Source organism: Salvelinus namaycush, chromosome 32 (genome assembly GCF_016432855.1).
Source record: "Salvelinus namaycush isolate Seneca chromosome 32, SaNama_1.0, whole genome shotgun sequence".
NCBI lineage: Eukaryota > Metazoa > Chordata > Actinopteri > Salmoniformes > Salmonidae > Salvelinus > Salvelinus namaycush.
Genome location: NC_052338.1, coordinates 24,934,536 through 24,953,556, shown reverse-complemented (window position 1 = coordinate 24,953,556; position 19,021 = coordinate 24,934,536). Strand labels below are relative to the sequence as shown.

The 19,021-nt window shown below is 45.1% G+C and overlaps 1 protein-coding gene across 2 annotated transcripts in view; it reads right to left on the bottom strand.

Annotated features, from left to right (window-relative positions):
• Positions 1–19,021, bottom strand: part of elmo1 (engulfment and cell motility 1 (ced-12 homolog, C. elegans)) — a 216,818-nt gene that overhangs the window by 20,338 nt on the left and 177,459 nt on the right. For both annotated transcript variants that reach the window (XM_038972332.1, XM_038972331.1), the window contains exon 17: positions 6,190–6,353. In XM_038972332.1, coding sequence (XP_038828260.1) covers positions 6,190–6,353 — 164 coding nt within the window. The remainder of the gene's footprint in view (positions 1–6,189; positions 6,354–19,021) is intronic.

Genomic DNA, 19,021 nt, shown 5'->3' with positions numbered 1-19,021 from the left:
AGTAACACAGAGACCAGTCAGTCAGTAACACAGAGACCAGTCAGTCAGTAACACAGAGACCAGTCAGTCAGTATCACAGGAACCAGTCAGTCAGTAACACAGAGACCAGTCAGTCAGTGTAACAGGAACCAGTCAGTCAGTGTAACAGGAACCAGTCAGTCAGTATCACAGGAACCAGTCAGTCAGTATCACAGGAACCAGTCAGTCAGTGTAACAGAGAAAACAAAGACCAGTCAGTCAGTAACAGAGACCAGTCAGTCAGTGTAACACAGAGACCAGTCAGTCAGTGTAACACAGAGACCAGTCAGTCAGTATCACAGGAACCAGTCAGTCAGTGTAACAGAAAAACAGAGACCAGAGTCAGTAACACAGAGACCAGTCAGTCAGTATCACAGGAACCAGTCAGTCAGTGTAACAGAGAAAACAGAGACCAGTCAGTCAGTAACACAGAGACCAGTCAGTCAGTGTAACACGGAGACCAGTCAGTCAGTAACACAGAGACCAGTCAGTCAGTAACACAGAGACCAGTCAGTCAGTAACACAGAGACCAGTCAGTCAGTAACACAGAGACCAGTCAGTCAGTAACACAGAGACCAGTCAGTCAGTAACACAGAGACCAGTCAGTCAGTAACACAGAGACCAGTCAGTCAGTAACACAGAGACCAGTCAGTCAGTAACACAGAGACCAGTCAGTCAGTAACACAGAGACCAGTCAGTCAGTAACACAGAGACCAGTCAGTCAGTAACACAGAGACCAGTCAGTCAGTAACACAGAGACCAGTCAGTCAGTAACACAGAGACCAGTCAGTCAGTAACACAGAGACCAGTCAGTCAGTAACACAGAGACCAGTCAGTCAGTAACACAGAGACCATTCACTCAGTAACACAGAGACCAGTCAGTCAGTAACACAGAGACCAGTCAGTCAGTAACACAGAGACCAGTCAGTCAGTAACACAGAGACCAGTCAGTCAGTAACACAGAGACCAGTCAGTCAGTAACACAGAGACCAGTCAGTCAGTAACACAGAGACCAGTCAGTCAGTAACACAGAGACCAGTCAGTCAGTAACACAGAGACCAGTCAGTCAGTAACACAGAGACCAGTCAGTCAGTAACACAGAGACCAGTCAGTCAGTAACACAGAGACCAGTCAGTCAGTAACACAGAGACCAGTCAGTCAGTAACACAGAGACCATTCACTCAGTAACACAGAGACCAGTCAGTCAGTAACACAGAGACCAGTCAGTCAGTAACACAGAGACCAGTCAGTCAGTAACACAGGAACCAGTCAGTCAGTAACACAGAGACCAGTCAGTCAGTGTAACACAGAGACCAGTCAGTCAGTATCACAGGAACCAGTCAGTCAGTGTAACAGAGAAAACAAAGACCAGTCAGTCAGTAACACAGAGACCAGTCAGTCAGTGTAACACAGAGACCAGTCAGTCAGTGTAACACAGAGACCAGTCAGTCAGTATCACAGGAACCAGTCAGTCAGTGTAACAGAGAAAACAGAGACCAGAGTCAGTAACACAGAGACCAGTCAGTCAGTATCACAGGAACCAGTCAGTCAGTGTAACAGAGAAAACAGAGACCAGTCAGTCAGTAACACAGAGACCAGTCAGTCAGTGTAACACAGAGACCAGTCAGTCAGTGTAACAGAGAAAAGTCAGTCAGTCAGTGTAACAGAGAAAACAGAGACCAGTCAGTGTAACACAGAGACCAGTCAGTCAGTGTAACAGAGAAAACAGAGACCAGTCAGTCAGTAAGAGAGAGAGATAGAGACTCACTGGCACAGCACACACTGGGTGTTGTCCCAAATGGCACCCTATTCCCTGGTCAAAATAGTGCACTATTTAGAGCAGTGTCAGTCAACTCTTACCCTATGAGGACCAGAGCCTGCTGGTTTTCTGTTCTATCTGATCATTAATTGCACCCACCTGGTGTCCCAGGTCTAAATCAGTCCTTGACTAGAGGGGAATCACCCACCTGGTGTCCCAGGTCTAAATCAGTCCTTGATTAGAGGGGAATCACCCACCTGGTGTCCCAGGTCTAAATCAGTCCTTGACTAGAGGGGAATCACCCACCTGGTGTCCCAGGTCTAAATCAGTCCTTGACTAGAGGGGAATCACCCACCTGGTGTCCCAGGTCTAAATCAGTCCTTGACTAGAGGGGAATCACCCACCTGGTGTCCCAGGTCTAAATCAGTCCTTGACTAGAGGGGAATCACCCACCTGGTGTCCCAGGTCTAAATCAGTCCTTGATTAGAGGGGAATCACCCACCTGGTGTCCCAGGTCTAAATCAGTCCTTGACTAGAGGGGAATCACCCACCTGGTGTCCCAGGTCTAAATCAGTCCTTGACTAGAGGGGAATCACCCACCTGGTGTCCCAGGTCTAAATCAGTCCTTGACTAGAGGGGAATCACCCACCTGGTATCCCAGGTCTAAAATCAGTCTCAGTCACAGGCTGAGGCAAACTGGAATTAGGCATACTAACCAGACGACCTATTAGAATAGAACTGCACTATTCAAACTGGAAACATAAACAACTGACTCTGTCCACACACAAAGCATTATGAGTGCTAGGACCACATATGGTGAGGTGGGAAAACATAAGAGGAACACGCATACACAAACGCAGACACACACACACACAAACGTAGATACACACACACACAAACGCAGACACACACACACGCATGCACATCCAATCCCCCGGAGCGAGATGCACAGCCCCCTGCAGTGATCTGTCATTTAGCCTAGCATGTCGGTTTCTCTGCGTGCTCTTCCTCTGCATATGAAAGCTCTGAACACAGCTCCTAACATCCAGCCAACATGAATTAGACATGAAACCTCCTCTGACTGGGGAAACACGCAGGGCCCACAAAGTCCCATAACTTCCCAGCCAGTCAGGACGCTGCTGTGGAAAAAACAGCCTATCAGAGGGCTGCTGTGGAGCTGACTGTCGAATCAGATTCTCTTTCTCATTAGGTCAGGCTTCTCTGTGCCTTTCCCTAGCAATTATTTCCACTGGCTCTGTGCTTTCTGATTATCAGTGGACTAAGTCATTACATTGATCTGTAGTTGGATGTTGAGTAGACATACATGTAAGGTTGAAGTTTCCCCTAGGTACAGATCGAGGATCAGCTTCCTCTCCCCCAATCCTAGTGAGGAAAATGCTAAACTGACCCAAGATCAGCATCTAGGGGCAACTTCACCCTACTTCACCCTACTCTGATAACTGGGAGGGGACGCTAAGGATTCAGTTACTCCACACAGTGAAATCGTCTTTGTCTGTCGCCGTGTCTGTGTCTCAGACGTTTGGCACTGACATTTTATAAATCAGATTCATTGCAGCTCAATCTCATTCACTCTTCACCTCTGAAAAGCACATAAATTAGCTCTTTCAAAGGCTACATACTGTAGATAATATTGTAGATAATATAGAGTAGAGTGGCAGGACCCACTGAGATGGGAGTGGAATCCAAATAGAAATGGAAACGTACTTCATTATTGAAGCGTGAAATATTGAACCAAAATGATATGGAGGATTCAAGAATGAATTCTAAATTACTTTTCTCCCCTTCTATACAGTTACTGTATTGTAGATTACATTAGGTAAAGCTGTACATTAAGTGCACTACTTTTGACCAAGGGCCCTATGTAGGAAATATGGAACCATATGAGACGCAGCCGAACACCTTCTCTCATAAATGTTTCCTCTGCACTAATGAATGTAATATTCATTATTTTTAAGACCCTGTTTATATAAGCTGGTCTAATGAGTGAGTGCCCTTACAGAAGGTAAATGTTACACTGGTCTTTCTTTCCAGCACATTGCAATCCTAACGTTTGAACAACCCCACGTCCCAAACATCTGACGCTTACCGTCTAAAAGCTAAAACCATTTCCCCTCCCTCATTTCTCCAATAACAATTACCCTTTCACATGATCAATATCAGCTCGATAAATGCCACTGTTCGGTTCTTCAGAGACCAAGCTGGCTGTATGAAATGATTTTCAATGCAGCTAGATTCTCCATTCCTTAAAATATAGTGACAGGACAAACAATGTTCTTCATTACCATGACTTTATCCATAAGCAGTTAATGAGTGCTTTAATAGAACTGAACACACACACTCTCTCTAGTCTAATGCACTATAAGACCGTAATGGAGTATTCACTCAGAACACCATTTGCAGACAAATTCGATTTTAATGCAGATGTTCAACCCTGAGGGGAACCGAACTCAGGTGTGCTGTGCCAATAGCCGACATTATATGAACAAATGGATAAAGGATGGAAATGAGCGAGGGTGGAGGGACGTTTTATTAAATTAGTATTAACTAACGTGTTTCCTTTCTTCCACAGTCATATTGTCTCTTGTTCCCTTTGTTTTCGTCTGTTTTTGGACTGGATAAAGGATGGGGCATGAGGACATCCATGTCATGAATATTAGCAGCTATTTCCTTTCTTCTCTCTCACTGCCTCAATGTTTTTGTCTTCTTTTAATGAAGAATTGTGACAACATCTAGATAGCGATATCACTGATTGCTGCGTCCTTCTCAAGCAGTTCCATATTTTCCTATTGAGTGGACCATCACGCACGGTAGCCTGGAGGGTAGGATCGAATCCCCGAGCTGACATGGTAAAAACCTGTTGCTCTGCCCCTGAGAAAGGCAGTTAACCGGGCACCGATGACGTTGATTAAGGCAGCCCCCCCCGCACCTCTCTGATTCAGAGGGGTTGGGTTAAATGCGGAAGACAAGTTTCAGTATTTATTTAACTAGGCAAGTCAGTTAACTTCTCTAGGGTAGGGGGCAGCATTCGGAATTTTGGATGAAAAGCATGCCCAAATTAAACTGCCTGCTTCTCGGGCCCAGAATATATGATATGCATATAACTGGTACATTTGGATAGAATACCCTCTAAAGTTTCCAAAACTGTTAAAATAGTGTCTGTGAGTATAACAGAACTGATTTGGCAGGCGAAAACCTGAGACAAATCCATTCGGGAAGTTTTTGTAGTTTGTTGGTTTTGTAGTTTTCTATTCAATGCCATTACAGTATCCATTGACTTAGGACTCAAATTGCAGTTCCTATGCCTTCTAGTGGATGTCAACAGTCTTTAGAAATTGTTTCAGGCTTGTATTCTGAAAAATGAGGAAGTAAGAGCAGTCAATGAGTGGACCCTAAAGTGTCACAGAGCTTTTTCATGTGCGCGATCGAGAGAGTGCCTTTCTTGTTTACCTTTCATATTGACGACGTTATTGTCCGGTTGAAATATTATCAATTATTTAGGCTAAAAACAACCTGAGGATTGAATATAAACATCGTTTGACATGTTTCTATGAACTTTACAGATACAATTTGGATGTTTTTGTCTGCCTGTTTTGACTGCGTTTGAGCCTGTGGATTACTGAAGAAAACGCGCAAACAAAACTGAGGTTTTTGGATATAAAGAGACTTTATCGAACAAAAGGAACATTTATTGAGTAAATTAATGTCTGCTGAGTGCAACCATATGAAGATCATCAAAGGTAAGGGATTCATTTTATCTCTATTTCTGACTTGTGTAACTCTTCTACTTGGCTGGTTACTGTTTGTAATGATTTGTCTGCTGGGCTATGTTCTCAAATAATCGTAAGTTATGCTTTCGCCGTAAAGCATTTTTTAAATCTGACACCGTGGTTGGATTCACAAGAAGTTAATCTTTAAACCTATGTAAAATATGTTTTGTTTTCTGAAATTTTATAATGACTATTTCTGTATTTGAATTTGGCACCCAGCAGTTTCACTGGGTGTTGAAGAGGTGGGACGCTAACGTCTCAGGTTAAGAACAAATTCTTATTTACAATGACGGCCTACCCCGGACGACGCTGGGCCAATTGTGCGCCGCCCTCTGGGACTCCCAATCACGGCTGGTTGTGATACAGCCTGGAATCGAACCAGGGTCTGTAGTGATGCCTCTAGCACTGAGATGAAGTGCCTTAGACCGCTGTGCCACCCGGGATGTATTCAGTTGTACAATTGACGAGGTATCCCCCTTTCCCATCCACACACACACACACACACACACACACACACACACACACACACACACACACACACACACACACACACACACACACACACACACACACACACACACACACACACACACACACACACACACACACACACAGTAGACTCACAGGATGGGGCGGGACTGGAAGTCTTCTTGGTTCATCCTCTCAGACTGGCGTATCTTCAGAATCTCAGTGTAACTCAGGTTCTGCAGGCGACTCTTCAACTGGTCCAGGGAATTAGGCTTCTGTGTCAGCGCTCGCATGATCTGATCCCTCACCACCTGCATCACCTAAGAGGAGAAGAAAGAGGGGGATTCAGAAGAGTGGAGAGGTGGAAAGACCTTGGATGTCTGGATAGGAGGTAGAGAGAGAAGGAAACCTAGGTTACACATATGGGGCTGGTTTCCCAGACACAGATTTATCTTCGACCTGGTCTAGAAAGCATTCTCAATGGAGGTTCTTCATTAAAATAGATTTTTTGGACTAGGATGAATCTCTGTCTAGGAAACCGTCCCATGATGTGATGGAAAGATGCCATTTTATGAAGGCACTTTGGATGGAATATTTTTATTTTTATTACTTGCACACAGCTATTAGAATATATATGAAAGACGTCTCAGTGGACATTTTCAGATCACTCTTTAGAGCTCTCAGGCAAACATCCCAGCTCAAAACGTATCTGTTCTCTAGGATGTTTGCAGAGGTCAGGAGAATAGCAGGAGCGGAGCGAGAGAGACACGATGTGAGAAGGGGAGGAAGTGAACGCCTGCGGCAGAAAGCCAGACGAACAAGCAAATGATCAGCATATCAAAGGACCTGTCAGTCTGGGACGACACGGGCTGCTGTCACGCTCCAAAGGCCTCGTCTGTGTCCCAAAAGGCACCCTATTCCATATATAGTGCACTACTTTTGAACAGAGCCCAATGGGCCCTGGTCAAAAGTAGTTCACTATATAGGGAAGGTAGCCGCTGTTTGCTCTGACTGTAGGAGCAGTGCGATCAGTGCTCACACAATTAGAGCCCAAATCTTCGAGCGAGCCAGGTACACTAAACATGCACATTTATTAAACAGGAATTTAACAGGAGACAATTCCATCATTGATATCCAGATGACCACAGATCACACCAATAACATGTTCTACTGAAAGGAACGTGTAACATGCTGTTATGACTGTAGAATAAACTCCTCTGTGACCCATGTCGCAGACACCGATCCCTCACTTCCGGATGAGCTAAACACCTTCTCCGCTTCGAGGAAAACGTGCTGCCAACACGGACCCCCTCAGCTCAATAGGACTGTTCTCGTTCTCTGTGGCTGACGTGAGCACGTCATTTAAGCGTGTTAACCCTTGCAAGGTTGCCGGCCCAGACAGAATCCAAGTCACGTCCTCAGAGCAGGTGCAGACCAGCTGGCTGGAGTGTTTACGGACATATTCAATCTCCCCATATACCAGTCTGTTGTCTCCACTTGCTTCAAGATGTCCACCATTGTTCCTATACAAGAAAGCGAAGGTAACTGAACTAAATGACTATCGCCCCGTAGCACTCACTTCTGTCATCATGAAGTGCTTTGAGAGGCTAGTTAAGGACCATATAACCTCCACCTTACCCAACACCCTAGACCCACTACAATTCACATACCGCCCCCAACAGATCCATGGACAACGCAATCTCCATTGCACTGCACACTGCCCTATCCAACCTGGACAAGCGGAATACCTTTGTAAGAATGCTGGTCATCAGCTACAGATCAGTGTTTAACACCATAGTGCACTCCAAGCACATCACTAAGCTCAAGGCCCTGAGTCTAAAGCCCTCCCTGCACAAGTCCTGGACTTCCTGATGGGATGAACCCAAGTGGAGAAGGTAGGCAACACCACCTCCGCCACACTGATCCTCAACACGGGGCCCCACAGGGGTACGTGCTCAGCCCACTCATGTACTCCCTGTTCACCCATGACTGCGTGGCCTTGCACGTCTCTAACTTAATCAAGATTGCAACAATGACAAGACAGCATAGAGGGAGGAGGCGAGAGGCTTGGCAAAGTGGTGCCAGGAAAATAACCTCTTCCTCAACTAAACGAAGGAGCTGATCATGGACTACAGGAGCTAGTAGCGAGAGCATGCCCCCATCCACGTTGACGGGGCCGCAGTGGAGAGGTTACAAAAGTCCTCGGCGTGCACATCACTGACGACCTGAAATGGTCCCTTCACACAGACAGTGTTGTGAAGAAGGCGCAACAACATCAGGAGGCTGAAGAAATTAGTCTTGGGCCCTAAAACTCTCACAAATTTATACAGATGCACTATTGAGAGCATCCTGCCGGGCTGTATCACCGCCTGGTACGGCAACTGCACCACCTGGTACGGCAACTGCACCGCCCGCAACCTCAGGGCTCTCCAGAGGATGGTGAGGTCTACCCGACGCATCATCGGGAGCACACTGCCTGCCCTTCAGGACAACTACAGCACCCGGTGTCACAGGAAGCCAAAAAAAACATCAATAACCTCAGCCACGGCCACTTCACCCCACTAAAAAGAGGAGACAGTATAGGTGCATCAAAGCTGGGACTGAAAGACAGAAGCTGTTTATCAAATTCCAGGCCATCAGAATGTTAAATAGTCACCACTAGCCTGCCTCCACCCAGTACCCTGCCTTGAACTTTGGTCACAGGTACTAGCTGGCTACCACCCTAAAGTCATTGGACACTGGTCACTTTAGTACTATTTACATACTGTTTCACCCACTTTATATGTACAGTTGAAGTCAGAAGTTTACCTACACCTTAGACAAATACATTTAAACTCAGTTTTTCACAGTAAAAATGTGAATCCTAGTAAAAATTCCCTGTCTTAGGTCAGTTAAGATCACCACTTTATTTTAAGAATGTGAAATGTCAGAAAAATAGTAGAGAGAATTATTTATATCAGGTTTTATTTCTTTCTTCACATTCCCAGTGGGTCAGAAGTTTATATACACTCAATTAGTATTTGGTAGCATTGCCTTTGAATTGTTTAACTTGGGTCAAATGTTTCAAGTAGCCTTCCACAAGCTTCCCACAAAAAGTTGGTGAATTTTGGCCCATTCCTCCTGACAGAGCTGGTGTAACTGAGTCAGGTTTGTAGGCCTCCTTGCTCGCACACCCTTTTTCAGTTCTGCCCACAAATTTTCTAGAAGATTGAGGTCAGGACTTTGTGATGGCCACTCCAATACCTTGATTTTGTTGTCCTTAAGCCATTTTGCCACAACTTTGGAAGTATGCTTGGGGTCATTGTCCATTTGGAAGACCCATTTGCGACCAAGCTTTAATTTCCTGACTGATGTCTTGAGATGTTGCTTCAATATATCCACATAATTTTCCTGCCTCATGATGCCATCTATCTTGTGAAGTGCACCAGTCCCTCCTGCAGCAAAGCACCCCCACAACATGATGCTGCCACTAACGTGCTTCACGATTGGGATGGTGTTCTTTGGCTTGCAAGCCTCCCCCTTTGTCCTCCAAACATAACAATTATGGCCAAACAGTTCTATTTTTGTTTCATCAGACCAGAGGACATTTCTTCAAAAATGACAATCTTTGTCCCCATGTGCAGTTGCAAACCGTGGCTTTTTTAATGGTGGTTTTGGAGCAGTGGCATCTTCTTTGCTGAGCGGCCTTTCAGGTTATGTCGATATAGGACTCGTTTTACTGTGGATATAGATACTTTTGTACCTGTTTCCTCCAGCATCTTCACAAGGTCCTTTGCTGTTGTTCTGGGATTGATTTGCACTTTTCGCACCAAAGTACGTTAATCTCTAGGAGACAGAACGCGTCTCCTTCCTGAGCGGTATGATGGCTGCGTGGTCTCATGGTGTTTATACTTGCGTACTATTGTTTGTACAGATGAACGTGGTACCTTCAGGCGTTTGGAAATTGCTGGCTGATTTCTTTTGATTTTCCCATGATGTCAAGCAAAGAGGCACTGAGTTTGAAGGTAGGCCTTGAAATACATCCACAGGTACACCTCCAACTGACTCAAATGATGTCAATTAGCCTATCAGAAGCTTCTAAAGCCATGACATAATTTTCTGGAATTTTCCAAGCTGTTTAAAGGCACAGTCAACTTAGTGTATGTAAACTTCTGACCCACTGGAATTGTGATACAGTGAATTATAAGTGAAATAATCTGTCTGTAAACAATTGTTGGAAAAATGACTTGTGTCATGCACAAAGTAGATGTCCTAACCGACTTGCCAAAACTATAGTTTGTTAACAAGAAATTTGTGGAGTGGTTGAAAAACGAGTTTTAATGACTCCAACCTAAGTGTATGTAAACTTCTGACTTCAACTGTATATACTGTATTTTAGTCATGGCTCATCCTATGTAACTACTGCTGTACACACTTTTTCCATTCATATAGTGTCCATACTGTCTATACACACACACCATTATATATAAACTCAGCAAAAAAAGAAACGTCCCTTATTCAGGACCCTGTCTTTCAAAGATAATTCGTAAAAATCTAAATAACTTCACAGATCTGAATTGTAAAGGGTTTTTAACACTGTTTCCTATGCTTGTTCAATGAACCATAAACAATTAATGAACATGCACCCGTGGAACGGCCGTTAAGACACGAACAGCTTACAGACGGTAGGCAATTAAGGTCACAGTTTTGAAAACTTAGGACACTAAAGAGGCCTTTCTACTGACTCTGAAAAACACCAAAAGAAAGATGCCCAGGGTCCCTGCTCACCTGCGTGAACATGCCTTAGGCATGCTGCAAGGAGGCATGAGGACTGCAGATGTGGCCAGGGCAATAAATTGCAATGTCCGTACTGTGAGACGCCTAAGTCAGCGCTACAGGGAGACAGGACAGCTGATCGGCTGGCTTCCAGGTTAAGCGGGCGTTGTGTCAAGAAGCAGTGCGGCTTGGCTGGGTTGTGTTTCGGAGGACGCACAGCTCTCGACCGTCGCCTCTCCCGAGTCTGGAGTTGCAGCGATGAGACAAGACTAACTTCCAATTGGATACCACGAAATTGGGGAGAAAAAGTGGTAAAAAATAAATAAATAAATAAATGAAAAGCTGAAATGTCTTGAGTCAATAAGTATTCAACCCCTTTGTTATGGCAATCCTGTACAGAATAAAAATATTCCAAAACATGCATCTTGTTTGCAATAACGCACTAAAGTAAAAACTGCAAAAAATTTGGAAAATAAATTAACTTTATGTCCTGACCACAAAGCATTATGTTAGGGGCAAATCGAAAACAACACAATACTGAGTACCATATCTTCAAGCATGGTGGTGGCTGCAGCATGTTATGGGTATGCTTGTCATCGGCAAGGACTTGGGAGGTCTTTTTATAAAAAGAAACGGAAAAGAACTAAGCACAGGCAAAATCCTAGAGGAAAACCTTGTTCAGTCTGCTTTTCAACAGACACTGGGAGACAAATTCAGCTTTCAGCAGGACAATAACCTAAAACACAAGACCAAATATATACTGGAGTTGCTTACCAAGACGAAATGTAATGTTTGAGTGGCCTAGTTGAAGTTTTGACTTAAATCGTCTTGGAAAATCTATGCCAAGATTTGAAAATGGCTGTCTAGCAATGATCAAGAACCAACCTAACAGAGCTTGAATTTTAAAATGAATAATGTGCAAATATTGTGCAATCCAGGTGTGCAAAGCTCATAGAGATTTTAGATTATTCAAAGTAGCCACCCTTTGCCTTGATGAAACTTTGCACACTCTTGGCATTCTCTCAACCAGCTTCACCTGGAATGCTTTTCCAACAGTCTTGAAGGAGTTCCCACATATGCTAAGCACTTGTTAGCTGCTTTTCCTTCACTCTGTGGTCCAACGCATCCCAAACCATCTCAATTGGGTTGAGGTCGGGCGATTGTGGAGGCCAGGTCATCTGATGCAGCACTCATAGTTTTGATGTCTTCACTATTATTCTACAATGTAGAAAATAGTTAAAATAAAGAAAAACCCTAGAATTAACCCTGGAATGTGACCAAACATATATACAGTACCAATCAAAAGTTTGGACAGACCTACTCATTCCAGGGATTTTCTTTATTTTTACTATTTTCTACATTGTAGAATAATAGTGAAGACATAAAAACTATGAAATAACAAATATGGAATCATGTAGTAACCAAAAAAGTGTTAAACCAATCAAAATATATTTTTGAATTTTCAAAGTAGCCACCCTTTGCCTTCATGACAGCTTTGCATACTCTTGGCATTTTCTCAACCAGCTTCATGAGATATCCACCTGGAATGCATTTCAATTAACAAGTGTGCCTTGTTAAATCGTTTATTTGTGGAATTTCTTTCCTTCTTAATGTGTTTGAGCAAATCAGTTGTGCTGTGACTAAGGTAGGGAAGCCTTCAAATAAAAGAACACCTTCCCTACAGTCAAACATGGAGGATGTTCAGTGATGTTTTGGGGTTGCTTTGCTACCTCTGGCACTGGATGCCTTGAACGTGTGCATGGCATCATGAAATCAGGAGAATACCAAGGCATTTTGGAGCGCAATGTTGGACTCAGTGTCAGAAAGCTGGGTCTCCGTCGAAAGGTAATTGATCTTCCAGCAGGATAATGACTCTAAACACACTTCAAAAAGCACCCAGGAATGGTTCAAGACAAAACACTGGACTGTTCTGAAGTGACCAGCAATGAGTCCAGATCTAAATCCCATTGACAACATGTGGAGAGATCTGAAAACAGCAGTTAGTGTCACGCCCTGACCGTAGAGATCTTTTTATTCTCTATGTTTGGTCGGTCAGGGTGTGACTCGGGTGGGAAACTCTATGTTCTTTATTTCTATGTTTTGGCCGGGTATGGTTCTCAATCAGGGACAGCTGTCTATTGTTGTATCTGATTGGGAGTCATACTTAGGCAGCCTGTTTTGCCACCTTAGTTTTGTGGGATGTTGTTTTTTGTTAGCTCTGTGAAGCCTACAGAACGTGACATTCGTTATTCTTTTGTTGTTTTGTTTGGTGTTCTGAGTAAATAAAGAATCATGAACACGTACCACGTGGCACCTTGGTCCACTTCTTCCGACGGGCGTAACAGAACATCCCACCACCAAAGGACCAAGCAGCGTGGAGAAAGGGACTCATGGACATGGGAGGAGATCCTGGACGGGAAAGGACCCTGGAGGCAGGCTGGAGAACATCGCCGTCCAAGGGAGGAGATAAAGGCAGCGAAGGAGGAGCGGCGACGATATGAGGAGGCAAGTCATCGACGGAAGCCCGAGAAGCCACTCCCCAATTTTTTGGGGGGAGGGGCACACGGGGAGGTTGGCGGAGCTAACTCCCAGGGCTCACGGCAAAGAGCGTGGTACTGGTCAGGCACCGTGTTATGCAGTGAAGCGCACGGTGTCTCCAGTGCGCGTGCACAGCCCGGTGCGCTCGGAGCCAGCTCTCCGGGAGTGCCACACTAGAGTGGGCATCCAGCCAGGGGAGATTGTGCCAGCTCAGCGCTCTTGGTCTCCGGTGCGCCGTTTCGGCCCAGGGTATCCTGCGCACTGTGACAGTTCAGTGCATCCTGTGCCTGTGCTCCGCACGTGCCGGGCTAAAGTGGGCATTCAGCCAAGAGTAGCGGTGCAAGTGTTAAGCACCAGATCTCCAGTGCTCCCCCACAGCCCAGTTCGACCTGTGCCTGCGCTCTGGAGGTGCCGGGCTAAAGTGGGCATTCAGCCTGGAAGAGTGGTGCCAAGGAGAAGCACCAGATCTCCAGTGCTCCCCCACAGCCCGGTTCATCCTGTGCCTGCTTCACGGGTCAGTCCGGAGCCTCCAGCGACGGCCTCCAGTCCGGAGCCTTCAGCGACGGCCTCCAGTCCGGAGCCTCCAGCGACGGTCCCCAGTCCGGAGCCTCCAGCGACGGTCCCCAGTCCGGAGCCTCCAGCGACGGTCCCCAGTCCGGAGCCTCCAGCGAGGGTCCCCAGTCCGGGGCCTGCAGCGAGGGTCCCCAGTCCGGGGCCTGCAGCGAGGGTCCCCAGTCCGGGGCCTGCAACGAGGGTTCCCAGTCCGGGGTCGGCGACAAGGGTTCCCAGTCCGGGGTCGGCGACAAGGGTTCCCAGTCCGGGGTCGGCGACGAGGGTCCCCGCACCAGAGGCGCCACACCAAAGTGGGGGGAGCCAGAGGTGGAGCGGGGTCTGTGTCCCGCACCGGAGCCGCCACCAGGATAGATGCCCACCCGGACCCTCCCCTATAGTGTCAGGTTTGCGGCCGGAGTCCGCACCTTTGGGGGGGCGGTACTGTCACGTCCTGACCGTGGAGATCTTTTTATTCTCTATGTTTGGTTGGTCAGGGTATGGTTCTCAATCAGGGACAGCTGTCTATCGTTGTCTCTGATTGGGAGTCATACTTAGGCAGCCTGTTTTGCCACCTTAGTTTTGTGGGATGTTGTTTTTTGTTAGCTCTGTGAAGCCTACAGAACGTGACATTCGTTATTCTTTTGTTGTTTTGTTTGGTGTTCAGAGTAAATAAAGAATCATGAACACGTACCACGCTGCACCTTGGTCCACTTCTTCCGACGGGCGTAACAGTTAGGAGAAGGCACCCTTCTAATCTGGGAGAACTGGAGCAGTTTGCACAAGAGGAGTGGGCCAAACTGCCAGTACGGAGGTGCAGGATGGTTATAGGAAGCTCTCGATTGCAGTTACTTTGACCAAAGGCTGTGCTACCAAATATTAAGTCTCGGATGCCAATAATTTTGTCAATGCCATCTCTGTTTATTTTCTGAATCAAAAACAAAGGTTCTGTAATATTAACAGTGAAATAAAGAAATGTGGAGGCAAAATACTTTGGTCAATTTGTACTTATTTTTATGGAAAATTGTGAGTTACTTGAAAAAAGTACAAGGGTGCCAATATTTTTGGCCACAACTGTAAATATACTGAACAAACATATAAACGCAACATGTAAAGTATTGGTCCCATGCTTCATCAGCTGAAATAACACATCTCCGGAATTTCCATACTCACAAAAAGCTAATTTCTCTAAAACATTGTTTACATCCATGTCAGTGAACATTTATCCCTTTGCCAATACAATCCATCCACCTGACAGGTGTGGCATATCAAGAAGCTGATTAAACAGCGTAATCATTACACAGGTGCACCTTGTGCTGGGGGCAATAAAAGACCACTCTAAAATGTGCAGTTTTGTCACACAACACAATGCCACAGATGTCTCAAGTTCAGGGGGCCTGCAACTGGCATGCTAATTGCAGGAAGGTCCACCAGAGCTGTTGCCATGTCTCTACCAGAAGCCACCTCCAACGTTGTTTTAGAGAATTTGGAAGTACCTCCAACCGGCCTCACAACCGGAGACCACGTGTAGCCACGGCAGCCCAGGACCTCCACATCCGGATTCATTACCTGCGGGATTGTCTGAGACCAGCCACTCGGTTAAATCTGTTACCCTCTCTTCCTCGCTCTCCTACTAACAGGCTGATGGTTAATTCTGTTACCCTCTCATTCTCTCTCTCTAACAGGCTGATGGTTAATTATGTTACCCTCTCTTCCTCTCTCTCCTACTAACAGGCTGATGGTTAATTACTGTATGTTACCCTCTCTTCCTCTCTCTCTCATACGAACAGGCTGATGGTTAATTATGTTACCCTCTCTTCCTCTCTCTCTCCTAACAGGGTCTTAGCACCTCCTCCTGTTAACAGGAATCATCAATCAAGTCCAAACAAGTCTTCCCACCATGTGTCAACACTGCATTAATGAAGAATGATCCACATAAAGAGGGAGAAAAAGAGAGAGAAGAGAGAGCCAGGGGAAGGATTTACAGTGTGTGTGTGTGTGTCTGTGTGTGTGTGTGTGTCTGTCTGTCTGTCTCGGTGTGTGTGTGTTTTGTGCGTGAATAGAGGCGATTATAGTGCAGGATTCTGATCTGAAAAGCTTAGTGATATCGAACCAGATGGAGACTGAGCCCTCGCCAGGGGTGAGAAATAAAACATAAAGGGAAGTGAAGAGAAGACAGCACAACAGGACCCCAAAACCTCCAAACCAAGGCTTTAACAGTTGTTTTTTGGATTATAGTCTCAAAAAACTAACAGTAGCTCACAGAGAGACGAGTGGAAACGGCCCTGCTTCAAATCCACTATTTGGGCATCCACGCTCGCTTTGAGTGCTACAAAGAGGAATTAAAGGAATTAACCCATTTATAATTCCAGATTCAATAAACCGGGTGGCATCACCGAACCCCCAACCAAAAAAATCCATAATTTTCCAGCTGATTACACTCTTTAATCCAGATTTATCTTCTGGGATGCAAATATGTTCTGCCGCGGTAATCACAGCACTCTGCGTAAAACTTGGCATAACAATGACCTTGGAAAACAAACAAAAGACAGGGTGGGGAAAACTAGCAAGATAATAACTGCGCTGTCATGTTTTCAGATAGAGTAGGACTGGGTAGTTATCTGGAGCGGTGAACGTCTGAACCCATCCCTGTTACCGCTGTAGCAGCATTACGTAGCCTTTTGCCGTTTTCATGCTTTATATATTCCATTTAGCAGAAACTTTTATCCAAAGCGACTTAGTCATGCGTGCATACACTTTACGTATGGCTGGCCCGGGGAATTGAACCCAAAACCCACGCTTTACCAACGGAGCCATTGAGAACTACAGCCAGTATGTTTGGCTATACTGTCCCCTACCCCCTTCTATTTAGTAGACAGCATCCACCCGGGTCATGTTCATTAGGGCATTTAAAAAAAAAAGAGAGAAAAAAAAAAGGAAAGTACAACCTGAACTTGTCCAATAACACAGATTTTCATAATTTGTTGCAAAGCGTTTTATTACAGTGTGTTCTTCTGAACACATCCCTGAACTCTTCCCACATCAAGCTCTGTAATTTATGTTGTTCGTCTCGCCGTACATATTATTGTTCATCCTTGTTCTCCTCAGAGGCCAGACAACCCCCATAAAGCAGAGGGGATTAGAGTGTGTCTGGGGGCTGGGGGATGACACAGCCTCCCTGGCTCTCCCTGGGGACACTCAGAAGCCTGTCACTAATCATGGTGAATGACCCTTTCCCTTCTCACTTAACACCCCACCCACCAACCAGTCTACAGGGGGAAGAGAGACAGCCAAAGAGATAATAAAGTGACATCCTTCCCTATGGCCTTATTTCATATCTTAGTGGAAGTATTAAACCCCTCTCCTCTACCTTTCAGTCTTCAGGGGAAAGAAAAAAGTTTAATCCCATTCTCTCTCCTCTCTGGAGGAACGCTGCCTATGGTATCCTATGTATGATGGGAGGATACATATGAGACACCAATGTCTCCTGTTTGTTTCCTGAAGAGAAGATTTATGTCCAGGAGGAAGGGGGAGAGACCACCGTCATGAGGACAGATTTACATCTCTCAGTGAGGGCTTTGCCGTCTCAGCGTTTCCCTCAGGTCTGGGTCTAAGTTGATTTGCCTCCTCCAAGACAGGCAGGCAGGCAAAGGGAGGGCTGCATAATGATATATAGGTTTGAATATTCATCCCATTCAATACGAAGCACCTTGACAGAGGTGAACCTGACAGACGTCAGGGTCCTGTTCATTAGGCACCAAATCAAAGAAGACTTACTGAATCAGGGAGGAACTACCTGGTCTTGCCCAATCAGAAAGGGTCTGTTTTGTTTTCTGTTGCAAAACGTCATGAAACATTTCTGCCGTAATGAACACAACCCATTTATGAAGATGCACATTATCATTCCCATTCAGACTTAATCCCTCTCTTTCTGCAAAAATTACAACAAACGAGAGAGAAAACGAGTCTTTGCTTTGTAATCTTAGAGGTCAGAAAATGATCAGAAATTAATTTGCATTAAATCAACCACATAACCAACGACTTATCAATCCTGATGAATAGTTGTGTCACTGGCATATGTCTTGTTTAGTTCATTACCTGTACATTTTTCCTTTTTCCTGTTCTAACAAGATGGAGTACTGGGCCTGTATTCATAAAGTGCCTCAGAGTAGGATTGCTGATCTAGGATCAGGTCTCTCCTGTCTATGTAATCGTATTCATTATAATCTAAAAGACAAAACTGATCCAAGATCAGCACTCCTACTCTGAGATTCTATACGAATATGGGCCTTGATGGCACTTCTGGTTCTTTCAGTGTAAAGGCATAGGAATCGTGCTCAGTTCAGCAGTCTCTCACTCTCTCTCTCTTTCCTCCCCCTAGAGACCTGTTAGTTGTTCCTAGCAGAGAGACTCTCTATCTGCCACACCATGTCAATGCATCATGGTGTGTGTGTGTGGCTCTCCAGAGAGATCCTTCCTTACGCTTCAATGAGGTTCTGTTTACTGCTGCTGTTGCTGCATGATGTTGGCATTTTGAGAGGGCGGCATCGTGGAAACAATGGTTTTATGTGCTTTACTGTTTCAGACACACACACAGATAGACACAGACCCACACAACAGCTTAACACACAGTCTTGACAAAAAGCACGAGCTAACGTGATGGTACAATGCATCAGACTGTTGTTTATACAACGTGTCAGTGTTTTCATAACATTTGTCCTAGACTCCCAAAATAAAATAAACCATTGAATATTCACATAAATATAGTACATTCATTAATTCCATTACTGATTTTCTGCTGTACAGTAACAGTATGACACAAATGTGTTAGAGGTAAATGAAGGTACAGCAGTTGTGTGATAATGGCAGCTTTTTGCAGTTTTCCAAATAACATTTTAGAGTTTTTAAATTGTATGGAAATGCAGTAAATGAGCTTCAACTTTATAATCACACAGCTGCTGTAGTTTCACTCATCCCAAACCCTGTCATTTCGCCATATCCTAAGTTCAGCTGAAATGACGCCTCTGTTTGGGACACATCCTTTGTTAGGCAGATGAGGTGAACTAAGGAGAAACATCATGACCTGAGACGTGACTGGTGTTCTGTAACCAGCAGATTCTGTCAGCATAACCACACACACACACAC